Raw genomic sequence first — 23,905 nt, 5'->3', positions numbered from 1 at the left:
TATCAGTTTCACCAAAGAGATATTTCCCCTCGAAATTTTTCACATCACATTTTCATTTCATTAACTGTTTGAGGCCCATAGAGGTCAAGTTTATAGGATCACTTTATAAATTTTCTGTGCATTTCTATATTTACATCGCAACACAAAATTCAATACAGTAAACAATTTCACAGTTCAGTGTATCTTAAGCTTATGGAGCATTTGCATGGACATGTTTGACGCTGACACACATAGGCAACATTCCTAACACTGACATGTAGGCTGGCATGTAAAGCATAAACTGCTTCTATAAGAATATTACAGAAAGTCCACATCAGGAAATGTCCAGGTGCTCCCAGTGCAATGAGGCATAACGTTTAGTACTGATGAGCCAGTTTTACCAGTTGGAGACAGTTTTACAACAGTTTGGATCTGCTGGTACCGAACATTACAGCAGGAAAGAAGTGTCACTCGAGCTGTGATCCACAGCTGTCACATCTGTGACCATGTCTCCATTCGCTTGACTTAAAGCATCGCTTGACAAAAGAGGAGTGTCCACGGCAGGAGATCTCAGGGAGAAATCAGAGTTGATCACCACCACATAACGATCATCGTCCCCATCTTCGTCAGCCTCCAGGCTCCCATGAATGTCCGCAGTAACTACTGAATGTTCTGCTGCCTGGTGGCTGCAGGATGGTGACGAGGTGAACACAGGACAATTTTCAGGAAGCGCTTCTCCGTCGGGGTCCTCTTCAGGAAAGCTGGTGTTAATATAGATAATATCGTCCTTGCTGAAAGACTCTGGAAGCTTTTCTGTGAGCTTTTCCAACATTTCTCGCAGTTGGAAAAAAACGGGTCTGTCCAGCGGATCGGCCCTCCAACAACTGTACATGATTTCATACCTAGACACATGTAAATAAAGGAAATTACTCATTTAATAATGTCTTTCTTTTGTATAGCAGTTTGGTTATAAGATGCAGACACAACTGGAGACACTGCCAAAAACACATTTGCAAGTTGTAGATTCAGTTTCTAATTTCGCTGCAGATGGCTGTGGTGAGAAAAACAGTCCAGTTTTAACATTTTTTTAAGTCTTATGTTATTGGCTGGACTGGATGTGAGCCAAAATAAGGAGAACTGAAATATAGTGTAATCTGCTCAAAAGTACTTCTAATGCAAACAACTTTTTGGTGCTCAAGTTTAAAGTGTAGTATGCAGTAAGGTTTGCTGCAACACTCAGGAAAAAGGGATGGCTATATTTCAGAGGGCTGTATAGTGACACCTTAGGGGTTTTGAAAGTGAAAAGCTAACATCATGTTTTTAAAATTGTTACTATACAGTATTAAGTTTGCATATTAGAATATGTTCTACTTTTATAGTCTATCTTGAGTCTGATATGGTCTCCAAACCCACTTCAACATTTGTGTGAAGAAGAGACAGACAGCACTCACAGTTCATCCAAACAGTCTGCTGGCTGCTTCAGTCTATGTCCTTCAAGAAGGTAGTCATAAATTTCGTGGTTCTGGATGCCTGGGTATGGCGTCATGCCTCGTGTTGCAATCTCCCACATGGTCACACCAAATGCCCACTGCATGACAAAGAATATTGACTTCAGATGAGAGTTCTTCATTTGAAAAGCTTGCACTGCACACCATAAACTGTCCTATTCTCTGCTATCTAAAAACACCATAGATTAACCCTTTCATTTTTATGTTACAGTACAGGAGAATGCACACATCTTTTCCCCATTCAGCTTCATGAATTTTGCCTTTTTGCCAACATCACAAACGATGGCATTTGTTTTTTGTCTGACACTTCAGGAAATTGGATTTTTAGAGTCCTAAAATTGCAAAACCAGGGAAAATTGACGAAGGTCAAAACATTTTCAATATTACCACACACCAATGAATGAGGCGACAAAGACTGTCAAAACAAAACCTTTAGACTATTCTCAAGAGGAACGCTGAGTAACTGAGTGCTCTGTGTCAATCTCAAGAAAAATGGTTGTGAAATTCAGGAAGAGACGCAGTGTACTTTTGGACCAAAGACTGACAGTGCAGAAAAGGCAGAAGCAGATGGAGGTATTTACCACGTCACTCTTTACAGTAAAGACTCTGTCTGCCAGACTCTCCACTGCAATCCATTTCACAGGCATTTTGGCTATTCTGCCCTGCCTGTAATAATCTCCACTGTAGATCTTCTTAGATAACCCAAAGTCTGCAACACACACTGTCATGTCATCACGCAGCCTGCAAAAAAAAAAAAAAAAAATCAGGAAAATCAAATCAGATAAACCTCCATTAATCTAAATGACGATGAAAACTGCTTGTATTTGCAACGTACATGCAATTGCGAGCCGCCAGGTCACGATGCAGAAAGTTACGACCACTGAGATACTCCATACCCAAAGCAATGTCAACCATGAACTTCAGGAGTGTCTGAGTGGGCAAGAACTGCAGAGAAAAACAAACACACAGCATGATAACAGTTCGAAGTTCATATCTTTTAGTCTAATAATAGCATATATATGAGTGTTTGGCTGAGATCTTACCAATGGACTCTCCCCCAGGCGTGAGCGCAGCAGGAAACTGTGTAGATCTCCATATTTCATGAATGGCAGGATGACCATAGGCTTGGCAAAGTGTCCTGAGTCTACCTCCAAGCACACACCTAATGAGGACAAGTCAGCACACACAGGCCATGTAAGCTTGTGCAAATGAAAATGAACCAGGGAAGAGATCAGTACAAGACTTTAAAGAGGTGACACATCTCCCCTACCAAGCAGCCTGATGACATTAGGATGGTTGAAATCTTTCATGCAGGCCGCCTCATTCAGGAACTCTTCAATCTCCCGTTGAGAGAAGCTGTCCACTGAGGAAAGAGAGGAAAGTCATCTTCTACTTGCTTTGCAGTTTGGAGATGATCAAAAGATGTCTTTTAGTTACAGAAAGCTCACATTTCATTGTCTTCACAGCAACTTTTTCTGATCTTCCATCTGGTTGTCTTAAATGTCCCTCCACCACGGAGCCAAATTCACCTGATTGAATGAAACCAAATCATAAATACCTCACACATTTAACAGGATTACTGATCTAGATACAAACTAGTAAAACATGAATAAAACAGAATGTGATAACTTGTTAATCCTTTTTGATATATATTCAGTTGAAAACAGTACAGAAGCAATATATTTATATCCCTGAAAGGCTCAGTTGTTCACAAGGATGGGGCAAGGTTCACCACTTTGTGAAACACATTTTTATTTTTTTACACAGCGTCCAGACTTTTTTGGAATCATGGTTCTATAATCATGTGGATATGAATGTTTCCAATGCTTACACATTTCCAAAATGTGAAACTGTTCACTCACCCTCTCCAAGAACCTTCCCTATGGAGAGCAAATTCCTTGTGATCATCACGTCCTGAAGTTTGGCCTGGAGTTCATCACTAATACCAAGGTTCCCAACTGCAGATAGGACCCACTCACATTAATGCACACAGCCTTTAGCAGGACAACATAAATGTTTACATGCATGTTTATTTCCCACAGTAATATTCAAGAACGTACGTGTGACTCCTATGGCTGATCGATTGTAGGATCTTTGGGGCTTGTACTGTACGATCGTCTGAAGCTTTTCTCCACCTCCAAGCATCCGCCTGCAGGGGGAGACAGGGGGGAAAAAAAGGACGGGGAGCGCTCACTGACGTCATTACAGCTTTGTGATTGTACGCACACAGACTGGAGAAGCGGTCACAGCGAGGAAGTCCTCTGAGTTGTCATATGTTGTTTTCCTATCTGAGCTGCAGCCTGTGACACACTCCTATCCGTATCCTGAGTGGCAAGAGTGAGTCACAGACTTCATAATAATGAATTCCAGAGAATTAACAGCTGGTTTGCATCCATCTTTCCAGCTGCACACTTATTATTGGCCTCAGGTGCTGAGAGTGGTGATTAAGAGGAAGCAAAGGTAGTTTATTAACAGAGACCGGAAGTCTACAGTTTTTCAAGTCCTGCTACAGTGCACCACTGGAGACAGTTTACAACCCCAGGTGCCAATAGAAAATGAGCTACAGCATCAACATCCTTTATGTTTTTAAGTCAATGTGCAGATGAACCATGCAGACAAATGAGTCACAAACACAGTGATTGGTAGCAATTTTGAAAGATAAGACAATCCAATTTGGAATGAGGGTGGTAATTAAATTATCATTTGGCATACCCAAACCAAGAGTCATAGGTCCTGTTGTGAACACAGATAGCCCCCGACAGGATAAGCATCAGAAGACAGAAGCCACACACCACGCCCAGCACAACATAGAGAGAATCTGGAACACCGGTGTCAGGACTGGACGATGGAGACACGACTAATTCTGAGATAGGAAGAAGAAATGATGACAACGATCAAAATTTAAAAAAACAACAATGGGATGTTCAGCAATGGTATGTCAGCTCATGTCGTAAAAAATACATTCATAGGCAAGTTGTCTCCTCTATGAAAAGAACTGACTTGTTTCCAAACCGTCTTTTTGACAATGTCAAATATAATCCTGCTGAATCAAGGCGCGGTCAGCTTATCTTAAACAAGACTGTTTAAACAAGAGTCTACAGCCATGCTAGCAACTCTGCAAGGGTGCACTGCAGCACAGTGTTGCTTTGAGCTAAATGCTAAAATCAGCTTGTTAACATGCTTACTGTGGCAATACCAAAATTTCATTGTTTGCCATGTTCCCATCTTAGTTTAGCTTTGTATGTTGACACTTGCTAATTAACATTAAAAACAAAGTAGACCTAAGGCTGAGGGGAATGCCATTCGTTTTGCTGGTGGTTGGTCATAAACCATAGTACTGGACAAGTTGAAATTTTGAGAGAGTCAGTATGCCTCATCCTTGGATGACCATGCATGTCTGTACAAAATTTCATGACAATCCATTAAACAGTTGTTTAGCTTTCAGTCTGGACTCAAGTAGTTGACTGGCTGATTGACATAGCCCAGCACCACTACTGTAACTAAAAATACTGAAGACAGCCTTGAACGGTGCTGTATCGAATCGCAGGGCAGTAATGTTATTCTAGTATGACACAATACATTAGCTGAACAATGTTGGCCAGATTTTAGCGTTCCCAGATAAGGAGATAAATCAATAGAGCAGCTTACTGTTCTCCGGCACAAAGAGCCAGACTCGCGGACTGACCATGCCGCTGCCTGCCTGTGTGCATGCAGCCACCTCCACACTGTAGGTTGAGTTGAATTCCTGCAGTTCTACAAAGGCCATGGTTGAGTTTCTGTGGATCTGAAATAACACACAACAACATTTAAATGTGTCAGAATTAGATTATTGTCTTTGTGGAGCGAAAGTTCAACCTGTTTGAGTCATATAGGTTACAGGCTAAACAATGTTCATTGATACAGTAAGTTAAGTCATTAAACTTTAAGAGAAGCAGATTTTCAAATCCATGAAAAGTGATAATCTTTGGGGACATTCTGGTGGAAAGGCATGCTAAGGAACATGTACATTTGTGCAACATCACAAATCCATCTTAAGTTTACTGCATGTCAGGTCCTTTCTCTCACTGTGTCCCTTCTCCTTTTCTCTCATTTCCAGTTAATGCACCAACAACAAACAAGAAACACAATTAAAAAGTCCCTTAAAGCTGTTTTCAGTCAGTCATTTAGAGTATGAAACCTTTTTTGGAAAATCCCACAGAACTCTATACTGAGGATTATCGTATATAATGAAACTCTCTTCAAAAAAAGGGAAGGAGACTAACTTTCAGGATAAACTCATGTGCTGCAAAGGGAGGGAACATGTGACAGACATAGCCCTGTATTTCACAATGCCACACCGTAGCATCTGGGGTTCCTGCTTTGCCAATGTGCTGACAGACGGACTGGGAATGCTGAACCCATGATTAACGGTCTATGATGTCTGTGGCACCAAACAGAGGGCAGCATGTGGTTAAATGTTCTGACAACAGCAAATCCTAAACAAACTTGAATCAACCTCAGATTCAAAAGACGATGATGGCACAACTTTGACCATAAAACATTAAAAATTGTAGCGAGTAATAGTAACAACTGACTCCCCTAAAATGAAGATAATTGGTTTATTTGAATTACTTTGCAACAAGGCAGTTTTATAGGGACAGGTGAGTCTGAGGATTAAACAAGTTGCCTTTGAGCACATTTCCAGTCACTGCAGTCTCACAAAGCCTTGTATGCATAATGACATCACCAACTGACTGGACGATTCATAAGAATATTTGGGCCTATGGTACACATCCCATTGTATCCATATTCCATTCACTGTGATGACTCAAGGCCACATGCTGAAGCCAGAAAAACACTGAATACCAGCTTTCACACCGTCAGCTTCCTTTAACTATGACATTGACAGGAAGGAGAGGAAACACACTATTGTACTAGAGAGCACTAACGCAGGAAGAGAAGCTTCATGATGCATAAACAGCATCATGGAATGATGCACATTTGATGTGTATAAAAGAGGTTGTTGTTAAATTAAACTGTGCTATTTCTGAGAGTGTATGTAAGAAAAGACACTTGTCATAAATGACTTTCCCAGCCTTGTTAATTCTTGAGAGGAGTGGAGAAACTGCTGTTCATAGATAATGGGGAAGCTGACCTCTGGTTCAGCTGCCAGGACAAAGGGAGGATCACACATTCCCAATATGCAAGACTCTTTTCACATTTGTCATACATTAATCATTGTTATGAGAAGTGCTCAAAAAAAAACATAGGCTCAAACACACCAGTATGAGCTATATGAACTACTGTTCATATTACGTAATATACAATTTACAGTGTATATAAGGGAAAATATGTACTGTATGTTTGGAAGTGTAGGCATGATTATGCTTCAATGTCTGTAGTGGACATACATGTAATAATAATGCACCTAATAATAAGCACTTTTCTTAACCGGGCAACCAAGCGTTTAACAGCGAAAAAGCAGATAAAAATACAAACAAATAAAAACAACAAAGGGAACATAAAACACAAGTTAAACTAATGTAAAGCGACCAGAAGAAAAATCCCAGAAACATATTAAATATTCATGGAAAAGTTTGTTTAAGAAGGGATTTAAAAGATCCTAATAATGCACACAAAGGCTATTCTGTGTGGTGCTAGTTGTAGTAAAATTACAACTAATAACAGTTTGACTGGAATTAACTGGAATTGAACTACTCTAATAGTACTGTTTGTACATCTTCTGCACATGTGTATAAGTTTAGATTACTAAATAAATTACATTATTATTACAAGAAATTACATAAATTCATGCATTTATGTATGTGTACATGAAAATATCTATAAGAAAAACATTTTGGGAACTATGAATATGGTTACCCTCTACCTATTGCCGTAACACAATCATTTTGTATGTGTGCTATGTCTTCTATAGGACACAAGTTGCTCCTAACTTTAGAACAATCTTGTAATTGATATTTTCTTAATAATCTAAGTTATTGTGAACACGGAAAAAAAAAGATCATTTATGAAAAGACGGACAAATCTGTCATTACTGTGTTGCCAACAAGCTCACCTTGGTCACTTGGTTGTCATGCCTGACAATAACATCGTAGCCACGCAGGATGCCATTTATCTTATCATCTGGGGGAGGTTTCCAACTGATCACCAGCCACGACTCGTTCAGCTGGACAGTGACATTTCGGGGATAAACTGATGGCACTGTGAAAGTGACAAGAAATGGAAAACACGAGGAGTAAGACATCATCAAGATTGGTAACTAAATCAAGAGACTTTGTATAACTACCAACCTCTAAAAAAAAAATGGAAAAAAGAAAGTAAGACTGCTCCTCCATTGAAATCTTTGATTACAGTTAGGTATGTGGTCACTTCCTGGCACACTCGAAATCTTTCAACTAAAATATCCCCTGCGGTGACTTTAGGAAGGAAATTGAAAGCAGCCCCACCCAGTGAGCACTTTGTGTTTTCTCAGTGAGAACACTCCTATTTCCTATGTGACCCTTCAGGAAAATAACAGAGATTTAGTGGATATGACATTTTTGTGAGGGGGACTTGCCACGAGCAGAGCACAGCAGAGCAAGTAGTTGTGCAACTTCCGTAAATTCCAGTTATTACATGATGCCAATGCAAGGAGGCTTATACACTGAGCATGTTTTGGATGGGAAATTAGTAGGCTAATTACATAGTGCAACGTCCCTGAAACATAAACAGGAATCTGCTATGATGCGAGGAAGGCAAGAGCATAACTTGTCGTAAGTAAATACACAAGGTGGTGTTTAAGGCAAATACAGCCTTCAGAATTCAAACAGCCAGAAACATATGTATATGCTGGGGAGGATTAGATTTGGGATCTTTTTCCCATGTATCTGCTGCAACTGCACTGCAAATCTGCTGGTGTATCATCAGCTGCAAACAGTATTCAGCCTGCAAACTGTTCACACACACACCTCCCTCTGTGGTGTTGCTCTGGATCCACATGGTGACAGGAGAGGCTCCCACCTCGTTGCTGCAGGAAACGCTCATGTTGTACCACGTCATGGCCTGCAGCCCGGGGACTTCATGCTGGAAAGGCGGCACTGTGACGTTGACGAAGCGGGTGTTCATCACCTCCCCTTTCCTCCGACTGACTTCTTTGACCTTAGACGCACAGGGAACGTGTGAGGATCAATGTGAGGACATTCAGCAGCAGCGCTGTTTGTGCAGATGTGGGGCTTACCCTAATGTGACACTGAGTTAGTGGAGAGAAACCATCATGTCCAGGGGTCCAGCTCAACAACAACTTATTGGGCTGCCTCTCCATCACAGTAACATTAGACACAGGGCTGGGAAGGACTGCAAAACACCATAAAAACCCTTATTAACTCTCTCACATAGAGGCATACAGACAGCGTGCAGAGTGTGAAAACCTCTTGGAATGTCTAACAGCTCCCAGAAGACCCAGTTTTACCTTTGATGTTGATATTCGCTTCTCTGGAGGTGGTGACACCCTTCGTGTTGTAGGCTTCACAGCTGAACTGAGTGTACTTGTCCACACCTGCAATTGACGCAGTGGAGAAGATAATGTAGAAACTTTCATCGCTGTATAAATTCAAAATAACCAATCATGAAGGTCAAGATAGGAAAAAGAGGCTCTATGTTTGGACAAATTCACTGATATCTGTCTATGTCAAAGGTGAATCTGGTGAAAAAGTGCCACGTTAGCCTCAACGGAAAAGCAAGACTGAAACTGGTACCAAAAAACTCATTTGGGGAAGACTCACTCCTGCATTATACCTCAAAAGTTCACACAGCAGTGCCTCAAATTGAGCCTCTCCAGTGTGATGTACTATGGTAACAATCCTTTTGCAGGGTCTCTTTTCCTGGATGCACAATTCCTGTCTCTCAACAGCCACAGATCTGCCCGGTTAGAATGGGACTGGGACAGCTGCTAAATAATGTCCCTTTTGTGCTCTGTTTTCCAGTGCCTCTATCTCGGAAACCTTTCCACAAAACTAATCACAGAGCAGCCTGTGAGAGATGACTGGAACTAAACTTGGGGTGTTTTGTTTACATTCTGCAAATTATCATGACCTCTTAAGTTTGCCTTCCTCTGCTCGGGAGCACCGGAGTGCTTTTCACACAAACCCCGGGAGCAAACAGTACTTTTGTTTGCACAAAGATAGAACCTTACTGAAAATAAGTTGGATTGAATCACTCAATCACGCATTAAATTTGCGCCAAGAAAACATCTAAAATAATCTCTGGATCACATCAATCAAAACTGCCCAAAAATACAGTTTAGGCTCTGAGAGAAATGTGCAAATACATCAGCACATTTCCAGCCAAGCTGTGCAAACGTAATTACAGCATGCCTCATTTCAAACTGCAGGGCAAACAGATGGTTGGGGCACAGTGTGCACTGAACGGGTTTGACTGTCGTCCCAAATGAAACCGGTCATTCTAATATAAATTTACCGTAGCACAAATGGCCAACGGGAAAAAAAAACAAGTTAGTAAATGTCTCAACACCATTGACAGCTTTACCTTAAAGTGTTATTCCCAAAATCTCTTGTGTCTTAAAACTTCAGCTCCTGTTGGGTTGACACATTGCTGCTATGCAGAAGTTTTGTTTGCTCTTTGTGGCTATGATCATGCTAAAATGACTCCACAAAAACTTTCCCAACTACACCTGCAGCATAGCCCACCTTTCTGCTCTCCACACATACATGATGATGAGTACGATCCAATCCTGTTTAAGTATAGATTTTAAAAAAGTTCACTTCTGACAGAGCTTCAAGAGGGGTGTCAGAGCAGTGTGGGAGCATCTGTGTGGATGACCTTGGCAGCATTTAGATAAACAATGAGTGTTTCCAAAATCTGTATATACCGTCATATATGAGAACAGAGAAGGGGGTTATGCTGCAGGGGTCGTTTCATAAATTGATCCTTTGCTTCAAAACTTACATTGGATCAGTTTAAGGTCAAAGACACAACTACTTGATCCTGAATTCTCAAGCTCATTAAACACACAGTATTTTTAAGTGTACACTTTTTTGGAAAAAGGAAATGAACAAAGTTCAGTCAGTTACATTTCTGCTTTCACCATACTTGGCAAGTAAATGAAAACAAAAAGCAACAACACTGTAGAAAAAATAGGCGGGTTAGCCACTCAGATGGACACATATGAAATTATAGAGGGAAGCATTCCAGCTTACCGAGCTGCCTGAGATGTCTATGTTATTTCTCCATTTTTATATTCAGGCGGTAAATATAGCTGAACTTCTCTCTCATGTCACAACTAAGCCAAAGACTTTTCACTCTTTTTTACTGTGTATCACGTTTGGATTATCAGTTTTTGTGTGTTTGTTTTCAAAGCTGAAGTGCCAAATCTGTGTCCACCTTCCAATAATAAAGCTGGCCTCATGCTGCTGTCCTGAGACAGATTCAATAATGACATGTGGATAAGACATGAAATCCATGTCAACTTTTCCACCTCCATAACAAGATATATTACCATGAGTTCAAGCAACATGAATGAAACGCGCATGCAAAAGATGACCTTTCACCACTCCACATAACAAGAGCTGTGACAATATCATAAGCTCTAAGCTTTAGTGGAAAAAAAGGCCACAGACTCATAGTATGCATGAGGTGCAGAAGAGTGGGTTTACACTGTTTTGTTGTGCCAATATTTGGTCCTGCGCAGAGCTCTGGTAGCCTGCCAGCCACTGTGTCCAGCCCCTCCCTGCTGGGTAGTGGGCCGTCCTGTGAATGAGGTCTTTGTCCGTGGAGCCAACCCCCGAACAGGCTCCCTGTGCTGCCCCCCATCCCCTTAGAGCCCAGGCCCTTGCACATGCTGGACCAAAGCACAGCTCTGAACCTTTAACCCCTCAGCTTCGGGCAGGATCACCACTCGCTGGCTACAGCGGGAGTGCTTAGCCTGTGGCGAGCTGAAAATGAAGGGTTAGAGCACACAGAGCAGAAAGTTGATGCTTCTAATAACAAATGTTTGCTTTCAAGAGGAGGGTGGCTCAGGCCATAAAGGGAGAGTCCACGTTTGAAGAAACTGAACTGATATTCTTGCAGCTAGTCTTGACCTTTATACTATACTACTATAGTATATTTGTGAAAAATAATCAACTTTACTTTGATGTTAATGATTTATTTTCTGATGTTTTATGTTTTATGGAACAAACAATGAAAATAATCATTATTTAGAACTCTATTTTAAAGGGGCGATGTGCTTGCTTGCTTCATAGAAAGTTAGATGAGACAATTGTAACCACTCGGGGGGGGGGGGGGGGGGGGGTGACAGGTTTGCCTAACTGTGTTCAAAGGTAAAGAAAATCCATTCAGCAGCATCTTTAAAGGTCACTAATTAGCATGTTATTTGTTTAACAAAAACAACAAGAGCAAAAACAAAAATCTGCATTTCACGGATGGTTACATGCCAAACTATTTCTTGGCTCTGACTCGTAACTTCCTGGTGTCATCCTAGTCCCAGTTTTGTTACATTTGAACAGAGCCAGGCTAGCTTTTCCGCAGGCTTCATGCTAAGCTAAGCTAACCAGCTGCTGGCTCATACACACATATTTGACATAGAGGCATGAGAGCGGTATCAATCTGCTAATCTGACTCCTGGCAAGAAGGTGAAGTACATTAGTGAAAATGTCAACTATTGCTTTATTCAGGCTTACAGCAAGTGTTGCATCTCCATTGTTCAGTTTTTTTCACATCACATTGTCTTCAGTACACAGCTAGCAGAGCAGTGTTACAAAAAGCACTGACCGTGCGTAAATGACCGCTGTTAACCATTTAGTGGTACAGCAGGGGGCCCCAGTGACACTGACCGGGGCGATAAATCTCAGTAAGCAGAGTACAGACGCTGAGGCAGCAGAGACGAGGCAGAATAGAAACCACCTAGAAAGTGATGCAAGCCGAGTGAGACCCACTGCACATTCTGTCACCATTATCTGTCCTTTTATCTTTGCTGATGAATGTTTCCATGTTCAACCACAAGAGGAAGTTCACCGATAAATGAACTGGTTTAATAAGCCATAGCTTGTATGGGGCTTCCAGTAAATGACTTCTACAACTTTTTATACAAGCCAAAAGTTCTTTTAGTTCTATTTACTTTGCTCATTCAGAAAAAATAAAACCACAAATAGAGCTTCATCAAAAGCAACTTTTCAAGAGTGCTTTTTAATTAAACAAAGATAGACTTTCTACCAAAGAAAATGGCTTCTGCAGCTCCTCGAACACATCACAGACTGACAAAGGAACAAAGTATGAATCTCACGTCAGTGTGATAAACCTCAAAGCACATCTTCAGCTTCTTTCTGTCTGATTCAAGGTGTCATTCAGGCTTATGGTGAGTCATATTCCGGTCATTCATTGGAGAGTGGTGAGAAATTACACTTCTCTTTAGATTATTTCACCACCTCAAGAGGAAAGGGCAACAAATAGAGGGAAGGAGTATCGCAGTTACTAAGTAGATGACTGTGAACACGCGTGTTCTCCGTATGTGAGAGAAAGATAGATAAAGAAAACCAGGCAGTGTGCTCAGTGTCTCACCTGAAACAGAGAAGATGCTGGGAGAGTCGTGATAGTCACTGTCAGGTAATCCATCACGAAGCCAGCGGATCTGAACAGGGTCTGGAGGCCCGACGGCCTCACATGTAAGCATAAAAGGTGTGTTTCTTGTTACGTTACTGTCCTCTGGTTGATGGATAAACGTTGGTAGACCTACAGAACAATCAAAGTTATGAGATAGTGTCACGAAAAACATGGACGGCCAAAGAAGCTGCCAATGCAAGCACCACGCTGACACTCACCTTCCACCTCGATGATGACTGGCTGAGACTCGACCATTCTGGTGCTGACGGTCAGCCTGCAGCGATACTCCCCAGCATCTGATCGCTGCACTTGATTAATGCTGTGATACAGGACATGAGGACATTTGTCAATCTCTGTAATCAGCCCGTCAAATTCTTTTTCACCTTCATGTGTTACATACCTGACAGTGGAGAGGAGAGTGGTGACCCCATCGGTGGTGGTCTGGAGCTCGTTGATCACCACCTGTATGTTTCCAGCCAGGTCCTGGCCGTTCTTGACCCACATGATGGTGGGCTCCAGCCTGGCGTCAGGGATGTCGATGGAGCAGTTGAATTTCGCCTCATGGCCCTCTGACAGCTGGATGGCACCTATGGTGGGCTTGAAGTGCAGCCGCCTGAGCTGATCCGGGCTGAGATAAACCCTTGAAACGCGGCCCGGTATCACCAGAGGCTCAGAGGCCCTGGTGGGACGGTGGAACCGGCTCCTTGAATGCTGAGCTGTTTGCAGAGGGAGATGTTTGATTTATCTTACACTGACTGATGTAACACCAGCAGCAAACACTATGAGTTCTGGAGGAATGTGTTTAATCATGTTGAGCTTTCAAGAGCGTTCTTTCTTGGCAGCTGAGGTCTGAGATGATGAACATCAGAGATCTGATATCCAGGGGAAAGTGACAGAACCAGGGATGTGTTTACATCCATGATGCAGCATTCAAAGACCATCAGTGTGTCACAGTTACTTTCACAACCAATGCATCTATTTATTTTTTAGAGACCTTATAATCATCATTATCATTACAATCCTTATAGAAAATAGTGAAAAATGACAGTCATTCAGAGCCCAGGCTGATGTCTTCAAACTGCTTCACTTCACTTCTGCAGCTCAAACCTCAATAATATTCTGATTTAAATGATATAAAACCGAGAAAAGCAACAAGTCTGGCCATTTGAGAGACTGGAACTAATGAATATTTTAATTTTGTGCTAAAAAAGACATGATTCAAATGCTGAATACATTATTAAAACAGTTGGCAGTTAATTGACTGACTGACTGACTGACTGACTGATGATTAATCAGCTGATCATTTAGGTATAAATCAGCTTTGATTCAACTTTCTGAATCTGAACATTTTTGTAAAAAGACAGGAATAGTGAAATAAGGCGACAAAACAAAAACAGTTCATCCACTGCATGTTGTCATCTGCTATGGCTCTTTACCAGATGGGTTTTTGAAATATTCTTTACTGTCACCACTCCAGCCCACAACCGAGTAAGGCACATTTTATGACTATAAAAAGAAGCAAGAGAAAGGCTCCACGTTTAGTGCAATGAGACTCATTCAGCATTTCTTTTTGGTTTGTTTGTTTGTTTGTTTGTTTGTTTGTTTGTTTGTTTGTTTGTTTGTTTGTTTTTAGGATGGGTGACTTTCTGTGAATCTATGAAGAACTCCTTTCATCTTTCCAGCGCATATACAGCTATTTAAACGAGTATTTAAATCTATCCCAGCTGCAGTCTGTCATGCAGAGTAGAGAGCTGCTACTGCTGTGGATCGAGTTCAGCTTGAGATCCCACTTTGGGAGTCATGAAGTTAGTAAACCTTCACCTAAACAGACAACTCACCGCTGATCGGGCTCCCCACAATAATGGCTATAGTCGTCGTGGAAAGAAAGACTCCAAACCAGCCTGGATCTGACCTCTTTGCCATGACCGAGTCCGAGCGCTTCACTGCGTCTTTTTGTCGCGCAAAAACGGTCTGGAAACGTCCACGTTTCTACTCTAAGCGGACACTTAAGCTCCAGGCAGGGACCGACATCATCCGCTAGAATGGCTCCAGCTCGGTTTGTGTGAAGAGTTGTTGACCCGAGATCAGATTGAGGGAAAAAAAAAAAAAGTTTGTCCCGACGTCACAGGAGGGATCCCATGAAGGCGGGCCAGGGACGCACTGACATACCGACAACCGCACAGCAGGACAGAAACCACAGAGGAATGCAGCTGCAGACCCTCAACGAACTGATGGGATTTTTGATAGAATCCTAGTTTATTTTTTCCTTTTTTTAGACAGATTATTCTTATTCTTCTTATTATTATTTTACTAACATATCCTTATTATATTATTACAAACATACTGTGCAATTAGTCTAACAACATATAGACCAGCAGGTGATTTATTTTCAGTTACACAAGCTCAAAAAGCCTGAGAAAAAACACAGAACTCCTGCTGGTGAAGTTAAATTGTCCTCCCAACTACTCCACCACGTGGTCAACTATATGAATCATGCCTATAGGTAACTCAGACAAGCTCACTCACAGCCAACCTCAGAATAAAACAATTTATTTGACATACATTAATTGCTGAGTTGATATGAATGGACAGAGGCAGAGTATGGCTCGGTTTACATTGCAACTGCTAATGAAACAACCATTTGGAGATGAATTATGATGAAAGCGATCACTCAATCTAACCATGAGGTCCATTTAGTAGCTGTTTTTTATGATTTCTTCCAAATCCAGTATGAGTTTTTCTCCTTGTTTTCTTTTTGTTGTCCTATTAACAGCCTAGAAGAGTTTTGCATCATTCAGGTGATTTCCTCTTCCTCTTTCAGGTGACAACTCTGTCCTGACATTGCAGCCAGCCTCACACCTGTGCCTGATCCTTTATTACTGGCTACCAAGTTGCTCTTGATTGAATTTTCGCAGCAGTAGGCTTTCATGCGATAAACACTGGCCTTGCTTTTACAGCAGCCCATGGCACTCATGAGCTGATGTGCGTCCTTTCTGAACACCTTGGTGAAGATGGCGTAAAGGAAGGGATTGGCACAAGAATTGATGGGGAAGAAGAGGACCAGCAGAATCTTGGAGTTGGTAACTGTGATGAGGGGAACCTTGAATGCAGCAGAGATGGCAAAGAAGGAGATGGGAGCCATGCAGAGGAAATCTGTGAAGATGAGCACTGCCATGCGCTTTGCAATCTTGGTGTCAGCGCTTCTTCTGGGAACCTTGGGGTTCCTTACAGCCAGATAGATCAGCACATAACAAATACACACAACAGCGAAGGCGCCCACATTGAAGAGCAGGATCATGATGATGAATGCCTGAGCCAGCCCGGTCTCTATGTCCATAGGTAAGCACATGCTGACTTTGGCGTAACTGCTCACACCAACCAGGGGCAGAATCCCTATCCCCAGACAGATGAGCCACCCAGCCGCCATTATGCTCGCTGCCTGTGTGAGCACCAGTTGGCGCTCTATCTGCAGAGCATTGGTTATGGTGTGCCAGCGTTCCAGGGTGATGGTGGAAAGCGTGTATATTGACAGCTCCCCACCAAACACAGACAGGAAGCCTGCAGCACTACAGCCAGGCCCTGTCTGCCATTCAATAGCGTGCTGACTGTAGTGACCGTGCGTGCGCAAGTCTACTGTGGCTATCATCAGGAGGTAGATCCCAATGCAGAGGTCTGCAAAAGCCAGGTGGCACATGAGGAAGCGAGGCACCGTCAGCTTGTTGCGGCTAGTGAAGGAGACCACGAGCACCGTCAGGTTACCTGTGATGGCCAGTATGCTGATAAACCAAATGGCCACTCTGAGAAAACTGAAACCTGCAATGTCCTCACAGGGATTGAATGCATCTGCTTCAGGTGTGCAAACCAAAGTTGGTGGAGTCTGACAGAAGTCCAGTTCTGGATAGTGGAAATGCACGTCTCCAAAGCCTTCATCCTCCACTAACAGATTGCTGTCTGAAAAAAATGGCATATTCATGACTAGAGCCGTATCTGCTGATCCTCCGATCACATGCTGAACCCTGTTTTCAAAAGGGAGGAAATTGTTCTGGTTAGTTCACCTTAAACTCAGAATAAGAATTAGTAAGAGCAGTTAAACAGACCTCTGCAAAGTAAACTTAAGTCAAACCTAATCTTGCTTTTTTGTAAGCACTCAAGGCTTAAACAACATGACTAACAGATTGGTGTCATTTAAAATCGAAAGATGGCAATTTTGGTGCTGCCAATAAAACATTTCAGTAACTACCAAAGCTGCACAGAGTTTGATTTAAGCCTTACAAAAGCAGGAAAACATAAAAATGTTTGACCTTGTTGACAGACCACCATCATCACAATACGTAGAGTTATTATTCCATGCAGGATTAATGGGAGAGTCCCTGGAAAAAAAAAAACGGAAATCATGTAAATGCATCACCATCATTGCTTATTTATACTGTGATAAGCAAGTTAGAAAGTTCTCTGCATAAGATTCTGCTTTGGGTGTGCTTCACCAGGGGAGTAGAGAGTGATAACTGGAACGTCATTGGAGCAGAGCTTACTGAGACAATCCATGACCAAATCTCTCCTTGTTTAACGTGTAAAATGCACACTGTTAGTCACCTGTGGGTGTTCCAGCTCAGCAGAGCACAGCAGTGACTGTTGTAGGTGAGATGTGCCTCTCGTAGGCTCTGCAGTCCCTGCAGAGGAGGCAGACTCTTCAAGGCGTATGCTGACTGAGCTAACAACACCAGAACTGACCCCAGTCCGTGGGGCGGCAACTTTGCGAGAGCTGTCGCGGAGACATCCCTGTGAAATAACACAGACAGCAAAAAAACACTCCAGCTAGCCTTCAGTCAGTCACTCAGCCGAGCTGCATACTTTTGCGGCCGTAAAATACAACCATATTAGAATATCACACGTCTTAGAAGTATATGAGAGGCAGCTTCTCTCAGTGATGGAAAGAAAAGCTACTAAATGTATAAAGCATCAGAATTCAAGCTGATTTAAAAAGCTCCAGCTTCGACAGTCAGTTTGAGGAACATCCCCCTCCATCCTCCTCTCCCCAATAAATCTAAGCAAATAAAGTTTAAGTGGAAGTTTAAAAACACCACTTACAAAACTCCAGGGCCTGTGGCTCCTTTGAAAGCATCTCTGTGGATCACTCTGAGGTTTCGATTATTCTTCAATACCCTGAAAACGGATGTAGTAAAGAAATGAAGCAAAAGCTCACAGCTGTGAGAAGAAGAAACTCAACTTACAGTCAGAAAAAGGAAATGTGGGAAAGTACAGCTTATCGATCTTTGTCCCGTTGAAGGCATGGTCGTGTATTTCTCTGATGCCGTTGTTGTACAAGTTCCTGTAATCAGCATGATTGTTCTGATTAAAGGAGAGACATTAGTATCTATCTGACTGACATTTATTTCCATATAATTGACAGCTGAAAGGCAATTCATCACTTACATTATAACATATTCTTTGGTCATTCCGATGAAAGCATTTGGAGGTATTTCCAGTAGATAGAGGTTGTCACAGATATCCCTGCAATAGCACGACAAGTCATGTGTTTATGGTGATGTGCTTTTTGTTTTTATTGGTCATTAATTTTGTACTTACAAGATAAACTCTGATTCGAGAGAACTGATGGATGTAATGTCAGGAAAAAACGTTATCCCGGTATTTGAGATGCTCCTGTTAATGCAAAGGAAAACATGTCATCTGTGATGTGTTGTGTGACTTTTAATGTAAACCAAACGTAAACTTAATTGCACCTTAGCAGTGTTTAAGGCGGTGAAAAAGAATATGGGATTAGAAAATAAACAGAGTTCTGTCTAATATGCACCTTTAAATCTTAACAATTAATACAAATATACATGTGCACAAATATTAAATATCAGATTGTATATTTTGAGGTCTCTCACAGATAATGTAGTTTGGGAAGGTTGTTAAATGTCCTTCTGCCAATGTGCATCAGACTCCTTGTGTTCTGGATTGAGCTACAAAGCAATATGAAACATCAGCTGAAACTCTACTGCGTTACAATAACCTTTTTATGGATTCAAATAATGATAGAAACGACTTACATTTCAGAGAGGTGACGCAGGTTATTAAATGCCAATGTCTCAATGGTTTCCAGGGCCACACTCTGAGCAATCTCACTGAGCACAGAGCAGAAACAAAACAACTGAATTCATCCAAATAAGATGGGCTTTTGATGTAAGATGTAACACTGTTAAGTTCATGACTTTTTCTGTGAAGGAGTCATGCCCTGGAACCTAAGCTTTGCTAAGCTTTTAGATTTATGAATGAGGTTTAATCACAAATAAACAATACAAAGTTATGGATAAAACATGATAATCTAGGGTTAGTTGATTTGGGACTCCTACAGGAAGACAAGCACAAACTGAAAACTGTAAAACATTTGAGACAACAAGCTTTGGTTTCCATTATATGACAAAATGTCAGGTTATTGAAGTCAGTTAGTCAGTGGAGGTGAGATGATACCTACATCCTCTGGACTCCTTTCAAACCCTCAAAAGAATGGCTTGAAATAGTGTGCAAAGGCAGGTGATAGAGAAACCTGGAAAAAAAGAATGTGGAGAGGCATATATCATTTCAGAATATCTGATAATCAAAGACAGATTCTAACACGCCGTGCCAAAAAGGTAAGTATCCCACAGGGTTTAAATACAGAAACCACAGTCACTGTATGTGTCAATACAGAAACATCGTCTTTGTCAGCAAATCTCCCTATATTCACTTTGAAATAAACTTTATGACTTCCAACCTATGCAGTCACACTGATAATATGTCTTGTCATGGATACACACAGTAAGATGTGGTTTCACACTGTGATTCACAACGGCTGTGAAGCATACAAGACATTTTTCCTCCAAACAATCATCAGCTCCTGACTCCAACTGTTACACATTTAGTTATGATAAACAAATAGAAATACCTAAAAATACTGTTAATTCCATCATTTGACAAAACACAAAGTCCGGGTGTGTATTCTGTGTGTGTGTGTGTGTGTGTGTGTGTGTGTGTGTGTGTGTGTGTGTGTGTGTGTGTGTGTGTGTGTGTGTGTGTGTGTGTGTGTGTGTGTGCATGGCAGTGTTGTTGTCATTTGGTACATGCATGAAGGTGTTGACCTTCGTGGACACTTATCAGGAAAGACCCAAGGTTCTGTGATTTACCAGAGGCGAGGTCAAGATTCTCCACCTTCAAGGCTTGTGTTGGTGTGTTGACCTCTAAAACTGAGCTCCAACGCCCAGAAACGCCAAAGATTGAGAGCATGCACCGTGTGCTTGACCGCGTGAGATCAACTTGACATTTTCTTCACAGGCAATTAAGTTGCACACATGCAGGGCCCTCTGTTTTCCAGCAATAGAGTGGGATGCACTGTGCTGTACTTTTGATGAATGAGGTAAAGCATGACACAGTCTATATAAACATTAAGCACAAGCTGATGTCCTTCACACAAATTAATACAAACTTACAATGAGGTGTTTGGGTATGAAACTGAAAAGTAAGTACAATTTCCCCTCTGGGGGATCAATAAAGGATTATATTAAGGCTAGCAGTACATTGGCCAAACAATTTTCATTAAAAGTGACATATAACTGACATATTATAGTGAAGTATTAATGCGCCAACACGGTGCCAGACATCTTTCTTTAAACTTGGAAATGCTTGGAGAAGGTTCCAACAAATTAACCGAGTACAGTTAGTGCGTGTTAAAGGAGACCAATGTATGGCAGTGTGCTTTGACTCAAATCACTGCAACCCTGCAGCCCTGCAATCTCTTAAATTCAAAAACATAACATGTGACCAAGCGAGTGCGTTTCAGGCGGATCCCCGCTCCGTGCGTAAATACGCACGGAACTGTCTTGGTAAGAAGTTGGTGGCATAAAAAAACAGATAAAAATTAATTGCATCTGTGATAATTATAGTGCCAAATAAATTAACAAACAGAAGAGGACAATCAGCTATCAGTCCAAGTACTTTCATCGTAAATGTATCACATCATGCACGCTCACCTGCAGTCTTTATCAGATTCATAAATCGATCTCAGCAGTATGAACTTACAGTCTTTTATCTCTGTGGTCCATCATGAGCGCTGACCCCTGTGTCACATTGTTGCATCTGATTGTGTTGGACGAACAGCGGCAGATCCTCGGACAGGCGAAACCCGAAGCGCACTTGCATCCGTACAAGACTAAAACGGACAGGAACCAGAACTCTGGTAGCGACGTCCACATTGTTATGCTGTCTGGAAAACGCACAGAAGCCGAGATGTCTGCTGAGTGCTGCGCATTTAGATAATTTGCCCTTCCCCTAAAGTCTCCTTTGCAACGACTTCAGCAGATTTGAGTTGCCCTGACCGATGCGGAGAGAGATCCCAGCCACCTGATACTCAATGGCTCATCAAGTGGCTCGTGTGTCGCAAAGAGTCGGCTGAGCTCTGTGTTTTCTTCACAACAAAGTGAAAAGCAGCCAGTTACACCTGAAGTCAGTCGCAGTAATCAGTAGTTTGTTTTTTTTATGACTTGCTCATTTACAGTAAGGAAAGTCCTATTAAATCAGTCTTAAATCACAGAGTTACAGTTAGTCCATTGGTACCTTAAAGGGACAATTCGCCTTTACATGCATGATTCATGTTTTTTTTTTTGTTCGTTTGTTTGTTTGTTTTTTTTTTAAATAAAATGAGGGACCAATGAGCTAGTAAATGTAAATTACTGCATTTATAAAGTTCTTTCATCCAAGGCGCTTCATAATGTGTTTCTCATTCATCCATTCACTCCTACAGCAGCGAGCTAACATGTAAGGTGCTGGTCTGACCACCAATACAACATGGTCATAGGATGGCAGTGTCTTGCCCAAGGGCTCTTCAACAGGTACAAAGGAGGAACTTCAATTTTCTGATAAACAAACCGGTTTTTCGTGGTTTTTAAGGACCCTTCATTCACACAAGGGATCCTCTCATATGCCAATCAGTATGCAGAAGGATTGAGCTGTGGTCCTGACAGCCTGTGCATATTAGAGATCTAGAAAATCATCCCCAATTGGCAGCTTGAGATTTAAATGTTATATTAAGACTAAATACATTAACCAAAGCCATAATATTTGCATGTGCCATGCATGCTGGTGTTTCACAGTATTGCTGTTATCTCTTGAAATACGAAGGCCTTAATGTGTTCCTTGACTTACTTCAATATTTAGATTTCAGCTTCCTCTTCTCATGAGCACTGGTTACTATTCTATCTCATGTACAATGTTTATAAGAAACCTTACCATAGTGTACAGCTCCAGAGGTGACAGATAAGGTGACTCCAGTCTCTAGGATGTTTACACTATATCCATTAGAAGAGTGAGACGGATTATCTCTCTGCTGTGTCTGAGAATGGAAGTTTTCCATTTTGCTTATATTTACAGGTAATGTTTCACATTTACTGTAAACTGCAGCAGATGTAATATGATGCTTAATAGTTTTGATCTACTCTTCTGTATGTCTGCAAATACTCAGCAAACTGGAGGACTGTCAGAATGAGTCTTTGTGTCTTCAGTGCCACCCATTCCTTTCATTATGTTTGCTAAGTCTTCTGCCTGTAAATTATGTGGCTTTTTATGTGTAAGCCAGCAGAAATTGTAATCATCCTTAAGGATGAAAATTGTAATCATCCTTAATCATCCTTAAGGATGATTACAATTTCTGCTGGCTTACACATAAAAAGCCAAGTCAATGACTATGTCCCTCAGGAGGACAGTGTGACCCAAAGTTTAAACACTCCCATAACTGTATCTCGTTTGGTGCCAGTTATGTTCTTGATAACAGCCAGGCAACTTTGTGTAGCCTTGGTACACAAAATGTTTTATTGCATGTAATGCTGAAAGACTATATTCTATTGTGAAATTGAAAATGTGGCACTTGAGCCACCAGGATGGTGAAAACCTCAGGTAAAAACAAAACATTTAACATGTGTCATTTCCAACAGGAAACACATCACATGCCATACAGTTAATATACAAAGTGTTTGAGGAATTGTTCAATCCATGTTTGCAAAAACTTTAAATACATGAATTCATTTACTGAACATTTTGTCAGATGTTCAACTTTTTTTAACCTTAAAAATACATTACAACAATTGTGTTTCACATCCACTGCCATTTGTATGGGTTGACCACTACTTAAGTTATGCACGGAATTAGTCAAAACGCCCTCTGCACAAGATAAGCAAGCAAACTTCCAAGCAGTCATTTCAAGAAGGACATCCTGCTACCATTTCCTGCCCTGTCGCTAAGTCTCCACTAGGTGGCGACAAAGTAGCATAAAATCAACAGCAGAGCGCATGATACAGTGATCAGAATTTATATCGCATATTTGAAAATAGTTAAGAGTAATGTAGAAGTATGTGAAACGGGTGAATAGGTCAAAACAAACAATGACCACTGGTCATTGACTGGCGATTTTCTGACCACTAATATAGATATACTTATTTGCCTGTTCAAGTTTCTGAGGAGTTCTCGTAAAATATGTATATATTTATTTTTATGTATTCTTTTAATCAGTGTGTGGCGATTTACTTGTGTCCAATCATTTCACCAACTCTTTCTTTGAATTAAATATAACGCAATTCGACAACAGGCAGTCACGCCCAAAATGCCATAACACATTGCCGATACACTTTTGTTTCGTTAGCACGCATTGAATTGTGGAATTTCCGACAGCACAGAAAGGCAACAAAGTGCGACGAAGTGGGCATGGCGAAGTTGCCTTTACAAGCTGATCTGCGGTCCGTTATTGAAACGCCTCCCGGCGAATAAGCCCAACACTGGCTGTAAACAAACCGATT

General features: G+C 41.4%; 2 protein-coding genes across 2 annotated transcripts; both read right to left on the bottom strand.

The window, feature by feature from the left end:
- Positions 1–80: 80 nt before the first annotated feature.
- On the bottom strand, positions 81–15,146 carry mertka (c-mer proto-oncogene tyrosine kinase a). Its single transcript, XM_070978238.1, has 19 exons — positions 14,921–15,146; positions 13,483–13,798; positions 13,301–13,401; positions 13,041–13,211; positions 8,935–9,021; positions 8,704–8,819; positions 8,435–8,624; positions 7,543–7,688; positions 5,136–5,271; positions 4,200–4,350; positions 3,548–3,636; positions 3,350–3,445; positions 2,936–3,016; positions 2,758–2,850; positions 2,531–2,649; positions 2,323–2,432; positions 2,069–2,228; positions 1,431–1,567; positions 81–881 (listed from the first exon to the last, which is right to left on the bottom strand). The coding sequence occupies exons 1-19, from the start codon at positions 15,003–15,005 to the stop codon at positions 428–430; spliced, it is 2,838 nt and encodes a 945-aa protein (XP_070834339.1). The 5' UTR covers positions 15,006–15,146; the 3' UTR covers positions 81–427.
- A 730-nt stretch (positions 15,147–15,876) lies between these two features.
- On the bottom strand, positions 15,877–21,313 carry lhcgr (luteinizing hormone/choriogonadotropin receptor). The gene is made up of 11 exons (XM_070977123.1): positions 21,141–21,313; positions 19,561–19,632; positions 19,136–19,210; positions 18,974–19,048; positions 18,669–18,743; positions 18,516–18,593; positions 18,343–18,411; positions 18,171–18,245; positions 17,676–17,861; positions 17,384–17,452; positions 15,877–17,098 (listed from the first exon to the last, which is right to left on the bottom strand). The coding sequence occupies exons 1-11, from the start codon at positions 21,311–21,313 to the stop codon at positions 15,877–15,879; spliced, it is 2,169 nt and encodes a 722-aa protein (XP_070833224.1).
- Between the last annotated feature and the right edge of the window lie 2,592 nt (positions 21,314–23,905).

This window comes from Chaetodon trifascialis, chromosome 13 (assembly GCF_039877785.1).
Source record: "Chaetodon trifascialis isolate fChaTrf1 chromosome 13, fChaTrf1.hap1, whole genome shotgun sequence".
Classification (NCBI taxonomy): Eukaryota; Metazoa; Chordata; class Actinopteri; order Chaetodontiformes; family Chaetodontidae; genus Chaetodon; species Chaetodon trifascialis.
This window is presented reverse-complemented; position numbering and strand designations above follow the sequence as displayed.